Source organism: Cebidichthys violaceus, unplaced genomic scaffold, assembly GCF_023349555.1.
Source record: "Cebidichthys violaceus isolate CVI_PGR_0920_01 unplaced genomic scaffold, fCebVio1.0.p SCAF_25, whole genome shotgun sequence".
Taxonomy (NCBI): domain Eukaryota; kingdom Metazoa; phylum Chordata; class Actinopteri; order Perciformes; family Stichaeidae; genus Cebidichthys; species Cebidichthys violaceus.
The window spans coordinates 1736107-1752536 of record NW_027176428.1 but is presented as its reverse complement, the minus strand read 5'-3'; the positions used below and the strand labels follow the sequence as shown (position 1 = coordinate 1752536).

Here is a 16430-nt window from a genome sequence, read left to right as displayed (position 1 = left end):
CACTGGCAGTAACCCGAGCAGGGCCATAAATAGTGTCCATCCCAGACAGGCCCGGTGTCTGTCAATACCCCCGAAAGTTCAGACACAACATCCGCAAAAAGCGGACAGGAGCACGACTGCTGACATCAAACATGTGACATTGGAGCAAACACTGAAACAAACAGTGACTTATTATGACCCGCTGGATATATTTGTGAAGCAATTGTTCTCACTCTCTCTACACACCGTTGGGAACAAGTCTGTCAGGGACGATCACGCCGCGCAGGATTTGGCCTCATGTGTGATGTTGTACTGCCCCCGCGTGGCTCAGATGCGTCACTGTTCACTTCGTAGTTTTTGAGGTCATCCAGATTTATTATGGTGACAGTAAAAACTGGACTAGTGCCCTTTTGCGTAGAGCCCCCCCTCTCTCTCTCTCTCTCTCTCTCTCAGACATGAACTCACTAAAATAATGAAAGCCACAGCAAAGAGCTGTCTGCTGTCAGCAAGAACCAGCCTTCAGTTCCCCCCTCTAAGGTCAGACTTCAAAAGATGATTGATTCAATTAAGATGAATTAAATTTCTGATGCCAAATATGGCCCGCACAGACAGGGAGACATTCTTCAGCATTTTTAAGAATCATTTATTTCATAATATTACACAGCTTTTGAATACGAAATCGCCTACAAGTCGAGCACAGCCCCGACCAAAAAGTTGTGACCGAGTTTAACTCGGTTTCATTGATAAATAAAACATCACCAGGTGACACGAAAGTCATCTGATCGCTCAAAATATTCCCGTGCATTGCATCGGACTGCATGCAGATTGTGCTCATTCCATTTTATTCAAATTTACCTAAAAATACAAAACAACATTCAAGAGTTTAGAAAAGGTAATGTCAGCAGCAGCACCCTCATCATTTGACCATACTGACAATGCATCAAACCAACAAACATACATACGTTTAAATAATGAATGTTACGACTGTAAAAGAACACCATGTCAACTGTAAAGAAGGACTCCAACATAAAAGGTAGATTTAAAAAGTCTACCAGATGTTTTTCTTTTAATTTACCTGACAAAAGCAGCATTATTTTTCATCATGTGGTAAAATAATGGAGTGTTGAATTTTACTGACAAATACTTGAATGTTTGTTTCACAGTACTTACTATCAATGTGTTATTCAAACACTAATACTGATATAAAAGAAATGCCTCTTGGCAGTAGGAGTGTCTCAGTTACCTTCTGTCACTTTTAGAGCTATTTCGATGAGCAAAACTTATGTCAAACTAAATGCAAATAAACTGTATGCGTGAATCCAGCACATCATATTGGACTGGAGTGTGCTCAGAAACTCTGGCGGGATTGTCGACAGCTCTGAGGAGGCTCGCATCAAGGTGACACTGATGAAATGTGACAAGATGTCGCATGTGAAGGGACGCCGTAACAGCTGCTCATTAGCTAACTTTGTCGGCGTGGAATGAAGTAGACACAGCAGCGGTAATGAAGAAACATAGGACACATCTTATCGCTCTCCAGATGCTGCGACTGCACACGCCTCGTCTTTTTAACTGATTTGACACTAATAAGAGCTGGTGGAGACTGTTCAACCCTGAGTCGTCCCCCATATTACTTTTCACTCATCCAGACCTATCAAAGCAGCGGACAGGAGGTGACAAATACTCTGCCAGACCACTGACGGATGAGGTAACTTAAAAAAAAAAAATCTTTTAAAATGACTCTGCCAATGTGAAGAGGTCTTTAGATCACAACCAACGGCGGCGGGTTCATGTTAAAAGTTCTTCAGCGTCTGGATGTCTGCGTCCCACACTCACAGAGACTCTAGAGTTCATCATGAACGGCACGACGCTGCCATTTGGGATGGTGTGTGACGTACTGAGCTGCCTCCAGCACAAGGCGCATGAACTCCCCCACATCAAAGGAGTAGTTGGTAAACTTCGGATGGTCCCCGAGGGTTGGATGGTGACCCTGAGGGAAGAGACAAGAGAAACGTGTGTACATTAAATGGACGCATTAAAGCATTAAAATGTTTTGTATCACCAGGGTGTCCTAGCGATTAGGTGACAAGGGATATAACAAGCGTGAGGAATGAAGCCTGTTGGTTTGTTTTTACAATGCCTCTAATTTGCCCATAGTGAAATGAGTGCATGAGAGTGTAAGTGTGTGAAGATAGGTGAGATGAATTGAGAAGGCTCACACTGAGGTGCCTGAGAGCTAATGGCTGGTCCGGGAGTTTCCCCTACCTTGTCCTGCGGGTGCACTTTATCCATATTCTGCCAAGTCACGTATCGAATGCCCCGAAGCCGAGCCAAATCTCGATAGCAGCTCTCATCCTGACAATTATATCTGGGAGGGACAGATGCACACACTTTATCTCTTGCTCTCCTCGGTCTGCCTCACTTTCACTTTCTCTCTCTCTCTCTATCTCTCTCTCTCTCTATCCCTCTCTTTCTCTCTCTCTCTCTCTCTCTCTCTCTCTCTCTCTCTCTCTCTCTCTCTCTCTCTCTCTCTCTCTTGCTGTTTAAACACTGTAGTTCTCGCTCTGTGCCACTCACCAAAAGTGCACACAAAATACTCTCACACATGATCATTCTCTCTCTCTCTCTCTCTCTCTCACACACACAGACTCCAAAAATCTCTTCTACCAGGGTAGCCAGGTGTGATGAATGCCTGGTTAATTAGACAGTATTTCAAAGTCATACACCAAGTGTCTGAGGGCTACTTTGGGCACAGCACGCTGCCATCGCTCTCCCTGCTCCCCTCTCTGTCTTTCACTCAAACACTCAAACACACACACACACACACACACACACACACACACACACACACACACACACACACACACACAGGCAGACACAAAATGTCACTCACAGCTCAAAGATTACAGCCCAGTCAGGGAGGAAGAGGAGGTGTGTGAGACCCGCCCCGTGCATCCCGATAAAGATGTCAGAGTTGCTGGTGATCCTCAACTGCACCAGGAAGGGAACATCCCTGAAAGACAGTCAGGGAGTCACACATCAATCATCTTTAATGTGTAAGCACTGTTGCTGTTACAAGCTTTAAAAAGCTTTACATTGACGTATTCATGTACGGCATTGTTACATTGCTGACCAAAGCCAAGCAGCACTGAATACCTCCCGTAGTACGGAGACAAGCACTCTATAACTCACTTGTATTTGTAGTCCACCACGTTGACCTCCAGTAAAGGCACAGTCTTGAGGGCATTTACCAGCTGTAACAACAACAGAGGGACGTGTTCTCTGATCAACGAGAGAGCAAACAAATACAGGCAGTGACCGTATAAATCACAAGCCTTTTTTACTCGTACGGTTTATAGCAAATACGATTTTAAATAGGCACTTAACAGATGTGGGCAGTAAATCAATGGTGGAAAGGAGGGGCTGAGGGCGTGAGAGAGTTGTATAGAGGGAAGAAAGAGAAGGAGACAAAGAGAGAGAGAAAGGGAATGACAGAGAAGGAAGGAAAATGGGGAACTGGATAGAGGGAAAAGAGCAAGAGCAAGAAAGTTAAGGGACAGAAAGGAGGAGGGAGGGCGGTGCTTCACTCACCTCCACTTGGTTTAATATCCTTCTGTATTCTGTGCTGCGTGCCAGCAGGGTGACACGAACACGCCCCTCCTGAAAACAGCAATGCGCCCAATAATCAATCAGCCAAGGACAGGAAAGATAGGCGGCTGGCAAAAGCCTCTATTTAAAATGTGTCTTTTGTACAGCACAGAGGAGACGACACATCAGCTAAAATCACATTACAAAATATTTTTCAAACCAGAGGTTTTCTTTTCTGACGTGCTCTTATTAGTTTATACAGTGTGTAGATTTAATATATTCTTCTACTGCCACCTTGTGTTCTGAAGGAGAACACCTTACTATAGGCAGTGGGCGTATATGTATTTAACACAGACCTCATTTATTCTGTTCTGCTTAAATATGTTTAAAAGTACTGAAAAAAGATTCTGAGAAAGACCAGGACTGAGCAAATCATGACACGGTGGCGATGGGAGGAGAGGGCCGGTAGAGGCAGATGAATAGGACACAATAGAGGAGAGCAGCAGTGTGAGTCTCTGGCGGCGCCATTAATCTAGGGATGAAAGGAGGAGGGTCAGGGCAGAGAGGACCTCTCATTCAGTCGCAGGCCCGCTATCGCCAGCAGCCCCACGTCTCGCCGAAAAAAGCCTCTTAGCATATTTCCGGTGAAGGCCGTGAATACCCAATGAGCTGCTCTACAGGAAGGAAGAAGTTATTGGGCTTCACCGGTCATAAAGATACATTCAAGTGCTTCAAACCTGGGATCATAAAACACCTGTGAAAAAGTGCTGAAGAGTTATGGATGTAGGGGGAGTAAGGAGGCGGCTGTGGCAGTATTCAAGTGTGCACATCCATCTCTCAGAAACGAGAAGGCTATACGGTCAGCGAGGAGCTCTTTCCCTGAGTTTATCGTAGTAATGAAATCACCTACAGTGAAGTCTGATTGCAGTGAGTCGTAGTGAGTGGAGTGACTTGGCTCTCCATCACACACGGTCGCTCATTCTGCTCGTCAACATAAGTTTTACTTCAAGAACCTGATCTTTGCTTAAAAACTGTAAGGAACGCCTGATCAGTACAAGAGGTGAACAAGTTGTTTTTCTATTTTCTTCTGAATATTTTCACTGCAAAGAAAAAAATTATTTCCAAAATATTACTAAGGTGTAAATTGTCTTAACAGCTTTTTAGGAGAAATATTGTGACTTTCACAACGTAGGAATCAGAGGTGCAAGGAAGAGTGAAGGTGACAGAAAGCAGAGACACTGGTGGAAGGGATCAAACATTTTCGGTCACACGCTGAGCAGTTATTTGAACTTGCTAAAGACTTGTAACTGGAGATGTATCACAGCAAACTTGCAGCGTTGCTAGCCAGTTGCTCCTCTCACTCATGCTATTTTGGTACAAGTGTAAATCACTTATCCTGGAAGCAGTCGCTACTGATCTAATGCTATGGTTTAGGTGCTATTACTGAACACATATCTTTCTCAGTGTGTGAAATTGTTGGGTGTTATGTGACAAAGCCCCATATTGTACTGGACACAAAGAAAGACTTCCCTGACCGGGAATCGAACCCGGGCCGCGGCGGTGAGAGCGCCGAATCCTAACCACTAGACCACCAGGGACCTGTCTCACATCTTCCAGCAGCTGAATATTGGACATGTAGAGCAGTATAGTAACTGAATCAGGTCTGCACAAGTTCACAACTAATCTCCAAGATCTTTCCAGGTAGGATCTATCCTTTCTACATAAGGACAAACAACGTAAACAGAGAGGGTCAGTTAACAATGGTTAAATCATTATCTTCCTTTTCGTTCGATTCACAGTGGATCTGTTCTCTGTTCATGTGTCTCTGGGAGGAAGGAGCTTGTGTTTTGGTGAGAGGTGAGATAATTGCAGGTAGGCTGATGTGCATGTGTTTCGTCTTTTTGCCATTAAGCATGTGTTTATCCATAATCCGTAACACAAGAAGGAGAACTGAGTAACTAAAACAACATGCCTTCTGTGTGAAACAACATCAAACTATGATCGTTCATGGATAAACATGTGAACTAGAACCCTACTAATGGTTTTACATGTTAAAGCTAATTGACCAGAAAGTGCACTCGCTTTCTGGTACCGCAGACTATTTCCCAGTCCTGTGATTTCTTCCCTTCCAGGCATCCAGTAGTTTCCACAGCAGCCTGTGACAATCAACTTGCAGAGACTTTAGATCACAGTGAACAACTCACAGTCTTGATTTATTTGTCAGTCTGTCGGCTATGAGACGGTTATCACCAGCCTTTTCTTTTCAGTGAAGAGCTTTGCAAGATGGGAGTGCACGTGGATGTAACATAGTAAATTCAATATCAATCTGCCCATTAACAGCATGTTAAATACAGTTCAGTCACTTGTCTGTGTTGGTTGGTATGTACAATTCTGACCTGATGGAGCCACATGACAGGCTAAGACGTCACCAAAGTCATCATGGATCATTTTCCGGTACCATATATAGCCATACAAATTTCCATGGCAATATGTTGTTGACACCTCCCTCTGACTATCATCGTCATCCTAAGGCCTAATTTATTCATCATTACTCCCATTCAGACTGGTGCTAGAACTCACACCAGCATTTCAGAGGGAGACACCTTGAGAGGTCTCCAGTCTATGATGGTCGTTAACAATTTAACGTGATCACGTTCAGATCAGATTGAATGAGTTGTTTTTCTTTTTCTAACGCTGCTGTTACCCTTACTGTTGGTTAGTATAGTTCTGATGTCTAATTTGATAAAGAAAGAATAAAGTAAATGATGAAGATCAGCTGAGATGTGTGTGGGTCACCTTTTTATCAAACTAAAAAAAAGGTCCCTGGTGGTCTAGTGGTTAGGATTCGGCGCTCTCACCGCTGCGGCCCGGGTTCGATTCCCGGTCAGGGAACTCTTTCTTTGAGTCCTACGTAATTTCAAATATTGATAACTAGTAAATTCACAAAAAGTGGTTTTGTCACATTACACCCAACAATTTCACATACCGAGAAAGATGTGTGTGTTTAGCAAAAGCATCAAAAGCTCCCTTTGTGAAAGCGGACTGAAGATGACTTCTGGCTTGTTTCAATAACAGCTTAATTGATTTGAGAAGAGTTGTCACCAGCAACTCTTGATAGAGATGCTCTACAGCACCACAAAGTACAGCCTGAAGGATTAACAGAAAGATGATCAATGTCAGCTTCACTAAGATGTTACTATTACTACTACCTTTACTACTCTATTGAATTGGATTGGATTATAAATATGTTCATGAAACTGGGTCCATTCCATGTACAGTACATAAACAAGAAAAAAACAGATTCTGAAAAGACGTTCTTCGTACCTTTGGACCGTCTCGCGGGATGTTCAGTCGATGAAGGACATGCTGGGAGAACGCCCTAAACATCCCTTCACTGTAGCAGTCTGAGATCTGACATCAACACACCGCAGAAAGTGTCAACTTCACTCACATATGCAATTGATTTTTCATCCATCCATTCAATTCTAAATAGTGTATTCAAATGATTACTTTGATTGTATACAGTCATGCAAAAAAGATGATCCATATTTGCATTTTTTTGAAAATTGACTGGTTTGAAATGAATTGAATCAGAACACACAGCTGCATTTCACTGGGTTGAGATGAAAAACATGTAACACACTGGGGCTCTGACAGTTGTACACATATTTCTAATCTCCCTGGGATCAATATCATATGAGCCTATGCATATCTCAAGTCCAAGAATCTCACACCAACACTGCTGCACTGCAGCTGTAAATGTGAGCACATGAATGTAAACATGACACGTGCTGCTGCAGCGGCATTCAAGCATGGACTTGAAGCTGACCTGTCAATATTTCACACCCCAAGGCTGGAACTGCAGGGCAACACATATTTACATGGTATCATCTTTATAGTAATCTCCTTGGAATTATCATTTAAATAACGTAAGCAATTGCTGAGCTTTTGAATACATCACATAAATATTTGACCTGAACTGCTTATTTATGACTAAACCGGATATCTTTGTGCATTTGGGAAAGAAAGACCAATAAATTATTTCTAAAAAAAGTCTATTACAAAATGTGAGATAAAAACTCATAAATGAAAACACAAACAAGGCAACATTGAATGAGACAATTTGTTGAAAGCAAATACATGTAAAGTACATCTGGTTAGTGGCTCAACACACACACACACACACACACACACACACACACACACACACACACACACACACACACACACACACACACACCAATACATAAAAGGGGAAACTTACAAGAGGCGTGTTGTAAAAGAGGCCGTATCTCATTCTCGGGAGGAGGGAGAAGAAGGCATCTTTAAAACACACCTGTGAAGAGTCAACAGATCCACCAAGTGAGCATTCAGAAATATTGATGCTGGGTTGTGCCAGAGGTCTGTGTCAACACATAAGACTTTTCATTAGCTTCCCAGTGACGAAGACTACCAACCAATTTGGGTGGTTATTACTAAACAACTATACTTGAGTAAGTGATGAGTTCAAGACCGATATAAAACAGGAGCGTACGATGACCGCACAGACGTGACATTCCACCTACTCTTTTCGAGTCATAGGTCTTCAAGTGGATGATGTCATCTTCTGAGAAGGCCCTCCATGTTTCACCGAACAGATCACCATAACCATAAAAACTCTGGGAAAAGACATAAAAAAAGAAAGGAACTAATGTTAATCAAATTAATGTTACGTCTGAAAATGAAAAACAAACCAATAAAATTAGAATCAACTACAGCCTTAAGCGGTGCCAGGGTCCGCCATCTGTTTTCAAACTCTGCTGGTTGCGTTTCTCTGAAGCCGTGGTTTTATACAAAAATCTGTTATCACACTATTATCTGACAGCCTGCCACTGTTTGGATTACAGTGAGCGGTTTGTGCTGAAAGGTCACTGCTTTCCTTCTCCCTGTCAGTTTTCTCTCTTTCCCTGTTCCTCTTCCCCTCTGTGCACAGTGAGGGGAACAATGGGCCGGATAAAGCTGTCTGTAAAGCGTTCTGTTTTTCAAATTGGTGTTTCCTCTTGATGTCTACGTCGGGCACATATGCCACTGACTTGTTAAACAAAAACTGTGACTGAAGTGCACTGCAGACAAAAATACTGTTTGGCTTTCCCCGTTGGGTTATAGAACTCAAATCCAATCTCACTTTACAGACACTTTTTTTTTTCCATCTGTCTTGGATAGAAAACTCTTTTTTTTCATACTTTCAAACTCTTTCAAACTCTGTATGAAACAGTGTTTTCATGTTATTTTGAAAAATAACATCAGAGAGGGTGTTTTACAGAGGGAGAAAAGCTCAAATATACGCCTGCATGACAAAAAAAATCGGACTAAAAATGATCGTATGCATCAGCATTTTGAGATCGTGAGTTGTATCGTTGTGACCCATGAACAGATGTACAGCTAAAAGAGGGAGTCACCAACTCACTAGAGGCAGCAGGACAAATGTAAAATCCTGCCTTGTGTTTCATTTTGACAGCGTACACTATGTGCTGGTTAACCTTAAATAGAAACAGCAAATTAAGAAATATCTAGATTCCACCCTCGCCTCCATTGACTCTGTAATGGGAGACAGCAGGTACCCACCGTGTCCCACATGATGATGTTGATGTCTGAGTTGAAGGAGTTGTTTATGTGCTGGGAAATGTAGAGGTTGACAAAGTCACAGAAATGGTGGTACATGTTCACCCCTGTTAGGAAAACACACAAGTATTATTTTAGGCCTGGTATCTAAAAAAAGAAGAATATACATTACTGTCATATTCCAACAAGGTTTTTAGAAAGTGTGAGTGCAATCCTTGCTATCCCACATTGTACATAAGAGCATGTGTACTGTGTTTTTTCACGAAGGTACAATAAGAGTAAAGGTTTTAGCCACTTGTTTAGGTTGCAGAACCTTCAATTAAAGGGGGGCACATCAATGCTTGTGCACATTTATTTGGGTATCTGGAGTTCCGTCCAAATCACAAACTGTGAAATAAGACGATCCAGACAGTGTTTAGTTGGCTGCCTACATCAGAAAACATGTGATTCAACAAGCCATTCAGATTTGGCTCCCCTTCCTGTGACACATGCAGGAACATTAGAATATACCGCCAGCCATGTGACTATCTCCACCCACGGCTTGAGAACTACCTTAACTAGAGGTGCAACGGAAATGGACTAGAAGAGCCTAAATGCAGATGTCTCGATCGCATATTATTAATGTTTAATTAATTTAATTAATTTAATATATATATATATATATATATATATATATATATATATATATATATATATATATATATATATAAAACTTTATTTCACACTGTGATGGTTAAACTGTGTAATTAATCCGCGGGTTCAAATGCGTACGGATCAACAATGATCTGTTATACCACTAACTTTAACATGAGGTGCATTATATTTTTCCCACAAGCCAATCAGAGCAAACTGGGCTTTTTCGGAGTGGGGCTTAAAGAAACTGGAGTGACAAGGAGTGTAAAATGGAGTGTTTCAGACAATGGGTAAATAAAGGTATATTCAGAAAGTCAGTGTGAGAAAAATAAGTGTTTTTTTTTTTTTTTTTTTAAACTGAAGCAAGTAGACATGTTCTAGTAGAAACCCTAAAATACAAGAATGAACCTTTAAATTAGCATTATATGACCTTTAAGTCATGTAAATCTTTATTACCTACCAGCATCCAGTTTCATAAAAACAGAGGGCTTTTCAATGACAACGTCACAGTGTCCATCCTCTATGGGGTGAAAGTCCAGCTCTGTGTATGTCTGCAGCTCAGCATACCTACAAAAACAGCACAGCACATGACGTTAGTCTTGTAAACGGACTTGTAAAAATTCTGCATGAACATGGTGGCACGCCATGGAAACAAACATTACAACCCCAAAACGGGGATGTGACTTCTTTAAAGCTCCTATGTGATGCGATTGGAAAATGTCTGTCTTTGGTCATACAGACAATGACTTTGACCGGGAGACCGCTGGCAGACCGCTGGCAGACCTGCTGCGAGACGTGGCTGACCGACTTCAGAACTGTGAGTCTCTTGTGTTTAAAACATAGACTGTATATAAGAAGTGGACGTAGTCATCGTGACGCCACCCATTGGTTTGTGGACTGCTGTTATGAAGCCTACATATGGGTACCTATCTTCCATGTATGATGTATGAATTAGGGCTGCAACAACGAATCGATAAAATCGATTATTAAAGGTGTTGGCAACGAATTTCATTATTGATTCGTTGTGTCGCGCGATTATTACACCACTCAATAAGTCGCAGAGATGTTTTAGTATAAAAAAAAAAAGTTGAGTTGAGCGCGGAGAAGAGCGGAGATAGAGGAAAGACCATCGGAGAAACCCGTAACGTTGTTCTGAAACACACGGCGGAGGAAAAGAAATCAGTACGAGCTAAGTCATCCAAGGTGTGGGAGCATTTCACACTAAATAAATCAAAAAAGTGTGTTAATTGCAAGATATGCAAATGCGACATGGCACGGGAGCACCACTGTGATGATTCAGCACCTAAAACGTAAACATGTTGGAGTCCTTGAGGAGGAGGAAGAGTTCAACAGCAGGTTAGTCACAACAGAATCCTGCTGTTGTTCCGTTTTGAAGTGAGGAACGTAACGTCCCTCCAGTAGCTCTCCTGGTGCTGCTGTTTACTCGTTATCCAGCTTGACAAGCATGACAAGTTAGCGTTAGCTCCTTAATAACAGTAGTAAAGCAGGGGTGCTATAGTTTGCAAGACTAAAGACACGTTTTTATTCACTCGCCTTTTCCTCGCCGATTAATCGAAAAAATAATCTAAAGATTAATCGATTATTAAAATAATCGTTAGTTGAAGCCCTAGTATGAATGCCTTTTTTCTGTGTTATATCCTCTGATGTTATTTCCTGTTTTCATTATTTTCCATTTGTTTGACCATGGTATTATCTGAGTCATGTGACTGCCTCACATCGGTTGGCAGTTCATAATAAGAGATTATGATCTGCTATATTACGTGCAACAGGAAAACACTTAACGAGCCAGCCAGGAGTCGAACCTAGAATCTTCTGATCCGTAGTCAGACGCGTTATCCATTGCGCCACTGGCCCGCTTGCCCCCACTCTATTCTTCAGACGAATGACAAAAGACAAAAGACAAAGAGAGGGATGGAGCAAAGCCAACCCCCCGCATTCCTGACTGGCCTCGTCTCCCCTTTCACGACTGCTTTGAGAGGGAGCAACGTGTGTTCCAGTAGCTTAAGAAATAAGATCTTAACAACATCAGAGAGATGGTGTGTAAAAGACATCATTAGTTCTGTTTAACAAAACAAGATCTCTTCTCTCGCTGTGTCATTGATCTTTTCAAATTACAATGGGTGCTAGTTTTCTTTAATTCATTCATTCACCAAGTCTCTATGGCAGTCGAAGAGGGGGGGCTACTACTCCTACTGGGATCACGCCACATGCCTTTGTGTCTGTAACAGATTGAACAGCCATCTATACACTGCCGTCCCTGAGAGGTAACTGGTCTCTCTCAAAGTGCACACACACATACTGCAACTACTAATTCTCCAGGCAGGACATTAACTGACTCTAAGCTGTACAGAACAGTTAATACCTAAAGAGGCCTGTTCAGCAATATTCTCTGTTCAGCAATATTCTCTGTTCAGCAATATTCTGGCAATACAGTGCACAGAGCACCAGCTAGTGACAGCCTGTGTTACTACAACCAAAAAGTCCCATACTGCCTCTTGTCACACATGCTATTCAATCCACAAAGGCATTTCCCTGGTGGTCTAGTTGTTAGGATTTATCAGTTATCAGTTTAGTCAACAAACCATGTTTAGTAGAAAATCCTAATTTATTGTGTAATGGTAATATTTGACGCTAGAATGACTATTAGTCTCATGCTGTGCAATGAAGGTTTACTTAACAAACGCATCTTGTGTGGTTGAAAATCATAATAGTCAATGTTATTTATATAGCAAAAAGCAGAAATTACAAAGCCCTTTACACAACAGCTTTGGGTCATCGCCCCCTGCTGCCGGAGGCCTCGGTTCGATTCCCGGTCAAGGAACATGCTTTAAACCTCTATTAGTGACTTTAAATCCATGCATTTCCAAGAGCTCATACCAAAGTCATTGGATGAAGCTCAGTAAATGTGCGTGTGTCCTGCCTCACCAAGATTGCAAGGGGCTCTTGTGCTCTCCCTCGGCAGCAAGTGATCGCTTGTTCAGTCGGCAGCAACCACCGATCTCACCCGTCTGAATGAAGTCCTCCTTGTATCTGCAACATAAACATGGACGAGTTTGTGTCGGCGTAATGTTTCATTCATGCACATGTCACTTTCAAATATACTGACCTCTCATGACTTCTGCGCGGCTTCCGGAGGTCCAGGTAGAGGTTGGTTGCCTTACAGAAGCGAGTGTGGCTACTACATCTTAATGATGAGTCCCCCTGGAAAAATATTAGGAGTAAAAAATATTTAGTATTCAAGTGATATTAACTCTGGACCTTAGAGATTGTGAAAGCTGTCTCTATACTATACTTCCTCAACATAACTGCTTTTGAACAGCGAATTATGTTCAGGTCTATTGTCTGTGGACTCTTTTGTTTAACAGTGTCTGCCTGTTGTTTCTTCCTGTTGGCTCGGCAGGCCCGTGGGAACTAAGGAAATGAGCGGACTTACTGGCTTGCTGGCCTTGCAGAGTGTTTTGAGCTCAGAGAGGCGCTCCTTGACGTAGCCAAAATCAGCCTGCTTCCAGAAAAGCTCCTGGGCTGCCTCCAGAGAACGGGCCCTGACAGATCCGAGATTTAGGCAGATCAGCAAAAGCCAAAAACCATAATGGTTTCATCAATGATGCATGCTACGAATAAGTACACTTTTACTTTGGAAAAACAAATGGAGACTGTGGTTGTGGAAATTCAATATCTATGAATAAAAGATTACTATTATTGGTTAAACTTAGGATTGCTGAACACCTGACACATCTTGGATGGCTGCGAGGAAAATGTGGAAAGTAAATTATACAACATGAAGTGTGGATATGATGTGAGGAACAGTACCATGCGGAGTCAGCTTTGGTACAGACTGGATAGCTGAAGCGCTTCCCTGGATCACAGTGCTTCTCGTAGCCCCAACAGGCAGGCAGATCCTGCAGTGCATCCTGTTGTAAAAACAAGTGTGAATATATACATGTGTGTGTAGGTATCTAAAACATGTGTTTCACTAATACCCTTCTTACTATGATTGTAATGTCTACTGTAAACTCCAGAGTAAACCCCACTCATCCAGTGCTCCAGTTAGGGTAGAACTAAATGCTATAAATAACAACAATTTCTTTACACAACACATATGCAAGAAGTTTCATGTTGTTATGAGTCACGATCTAAATCCTAAGACACTTGGCAAACAAAGGGCTTTTTTTTTTAAAGATTTTTCTCACACTACAGCGAAACTAACTAACTAACTAACATGTTACGACTCTAAAAGTTGACAGAATGCATATCTTACTTTAAAAGGGCAGAGTGGGTCCAGGCGGCATTGCTTGGCGACCCTCTTGTTGTTGTAGAGGAAGTAGGGTACGTGCTCCGGCGGCAGGGAGATCCTGCTTTGGTTGAGCAGCAGTGCTGGTGGCTTGTGGTTGATGTTCTCAGCCTTCTCAGTGGTGACCACAGCGAAAGAAGAAATGATGCCCAGCGCTACCAAGAGCAGCATAGTCAGAATTACACAGACATGTGAAATAGCTGCTTCTCTTCACAGCCCTCTGAGGAGTAAAAAAAGAAAGAGAGAAGAAGAAGAGGAGAGACAGAGACACAGACTCCGACTTGCACTCTGTAATCTTGCTTGAAAGCCAAACACCGCAGTTTACAAGCATGTGGCAACAAGCAAGTGTGTGTGGGGAAAGTAGCTCCAGGGGATCTGAGCGCCTCATGAGGAAAGGTCCTGTTGCAGGATGTATTACTGACCTTTTTCCGACTGTTGTCTGAGCAATCATAACTGAGACTGAAGGAACAAATGAAAACTGCTGGCTGGTAACAATGTGACTTAATGTATTATTATATTTCCATGATCCATGTAATTTAAGTCTGGAGTCTGCACGTGCTTATACAGCCCAAAGCCAGTTACAATCTTCATCCCCGAAATCAAATAATATTACAGTGACTAATGTTATTGCAGTAACCACACAGTATGTGCTTTTATAACAACGGCTCATAAATCTTTGCACATCTAAAGGGAGCTGAGAAGGAGTGGCTTTGCTGTGTATAACGTTAACTTAAAACGTTTATAACACTGTCTAAACAGTGGGTTTGCTAACAACAGTTAGTTATATAATCACCAATCACTAAGTACACGTTCTCAAGGAGTTACTTACAAGTATTACTTACTAATAAGGGTTAAGTAACAGTAAAAAGCATTCTTTGCCACGGGCGTAATGTCTGAAACAACGGTGCCGCTTTAACATAACGGCTGCTTTGATATAACGGCTCTATAAGATATTTCAGGACTAAAGCTAACGTTAAATATGAAAACCGTTAAAAACACGAGGCTGCTGAGTGTCTTCTTGTACCTAATTATCTAAAGTTAAGATTTAACAGTTAATATCGATTTTTTTTTTTTGTCCCATTACGGTTAACTTGTTATATCCTCCCCTCTTTTTGTCGCGCGTCGGCTCTCAAAGAAGCAAACATCACTTTGGCCAGCTAATGAGCTAAAATATGCTAGTATCAAACTTTAAGCTAGCGTCAATTAACGGTTAGTTAACTCAGCTTTTAGATGACGTTCACGTCGCAACCCGCCAGGACGAGTCAGGGACTTGATAGACATGTGAGACAAGATTTAAGATATGCGGGGATAATAACGCATTACTTACTCCTTTTCTTTAGCAGGGGGTATAATATGCTAATACTTTATTGGAGGCTAAAGTCTGTAGTATTTATGTAGCGGCTAACATGTCATGTTGGCGTTAGTTCTTGACAAAGCCAAGACCGCTTCACGTTAATTCAAGTTACAGATTTGGCTGCAAAAGAACAAGAGCAGGACAATATAGGCAACATTTCCACGGTGTAGAAACGTGTGACATGCACATATCTCTCCATTAATGGTCGCCTGAATTTGGTTAGTTTCAGTGTGAGTGTAAGGAGGTTTAAGTACCTGAATGCATATCCTGCAATTCTCCAGACTGAAGCGATGGTGTTGCCGGTGGTCGCCATAACACCGGAAACCTTGTGGCGGTTTGTAATACGCAGCGACGGCCGCAGGGTGGCGCTGTGGACCACACTTTGTCCTTAAGAGTACTCTTAAAGCCTCAATGGTTTCTTTTAAGAACCATTAAAATGTAAATGATGATATTAAAACCAAGATAAATCATCTATTAATTAGGTAGATGAAAGACTGAGCTCAGAAATTAGAAAAAAAACCTCAAACAGTAAAACCCATTATCAAATAGTTTTACAAACCTTTGTTCAATGTTACACAATTGTATCGAAATGTAAACGATTAAATGTTTCATTTAACAAAAAGCACAACAACTGTTCCTTTGTAGAATATGTCTTCCACGTTTCACATATACAAGTATTGTTAATTTAAATAAAAGTGCGTCGGTCACACGGTCACAAATATGGCTAATCCTGTGTAAAAAATATGAATTGGACAACTGTATGAAATTGTTCAGAACATGGAGATTTGGGCCTATTTGAAGACTTTTGCACAGCATAGAGATAATTAAGTATTTTGTATGAATGTGATGAAAATGCAGACTTCTAATGAATCCACATAATTCAAATTAAGAATCATAGTATTTTTCACCACCCAAATAAATGTTTATTTTTTTACATATTTATAAAAAAGGTTTAAAATCCAA

At 41.6% G+C, this 16430-nt stretch overlaps 1 protein-coding gene and 3 non-coding genes across 6 annotated transcripts; 1 reads left to right on the top strand and 3 right to left on the bottom strand.

Annotated features, from left to right (window-relative positions):
- Nucleotides 1-610: 610 nt before the first annotated feature.
- On the bottom strand, nucleotides 611-15778 carry eogt (EGF domain-specific O-linked N-acetylglucosamine (GlcNAc) transferase). 3 transcript variants are annotated; one of them, XM_068720526.1, is made up of 16 exons: nucleotides 15722-15778; nucleotides 14081-14333; nucleotides 13633-13733; nucleotides 13256-13364; nucleotides 12929-13023; nucleotides 12748-12852; nucleotides 10262-10368; nucleotides 9172-9275; nucleotides 8133-8225; nucleotides 7832-7903; nucleotides 6892-6978; nucleotides 3571-3639; nucleotides 3172-3233; nucleotides 2873-2992; nucleotides 2245-2347; nucleotides 611-1969 (listed from the first exon to the last, which is right to left on the bottom strand). In XM_068720526.1, the coding sequence occupies exons 2-16, from the start codon at nucleotides 14282-14284 to the stop codon at nucleotides 1823-1825; spliced, it is 1578 nt and encodes a 525-aa protein (XP_068576627.1). In that variant the 5' UTR covers nucleotides 14285-14333; nucleotides 15722-15778; the 3' UTR covers nucleotides 611-1822. The 3 variants fall into 3 exon arrangements, with proteins under 3 accessions (XP_068576627.1, XP_068576629.1, XP_068576628.1); XM_068720528.1 differs by having other exon boundaries at nucleotides 14081-14268; nucleotides 15722-15770; XM_068720527.1 differs by lacking the exon at nucleotides 15722-15778 and having other exon boundaries at nucleotides 14081-14865.
- Nucleotides 5094-5165, bottom strand: trnae-cuc (transfer RNA glutamic acid (anticodon CUC)). Its single transcript has one exon. It is a non-coding gene; the product is annotated as a tRNA-Glu (tRNA).
- trnae-cuc (transfer RNA glutamic acid (anticodon CUC)) lies at nucleotides 6388-6459 on the top strand. The gene has a single exon. It is a non-coding gene; the product is annotated as a tRNA-Glu (tRNA).
- trnar-acg (transfer RNA arginine (anticodon ACG)) lies at nucleotides 11604-11676 on the bottom strand. The gene has a single exon. It is a non-coding gene; the product is annotated as a tRNA-Arg (tRNA).
- Nucleotides 15779-16430: the final 652 nt, after the last annotated feature.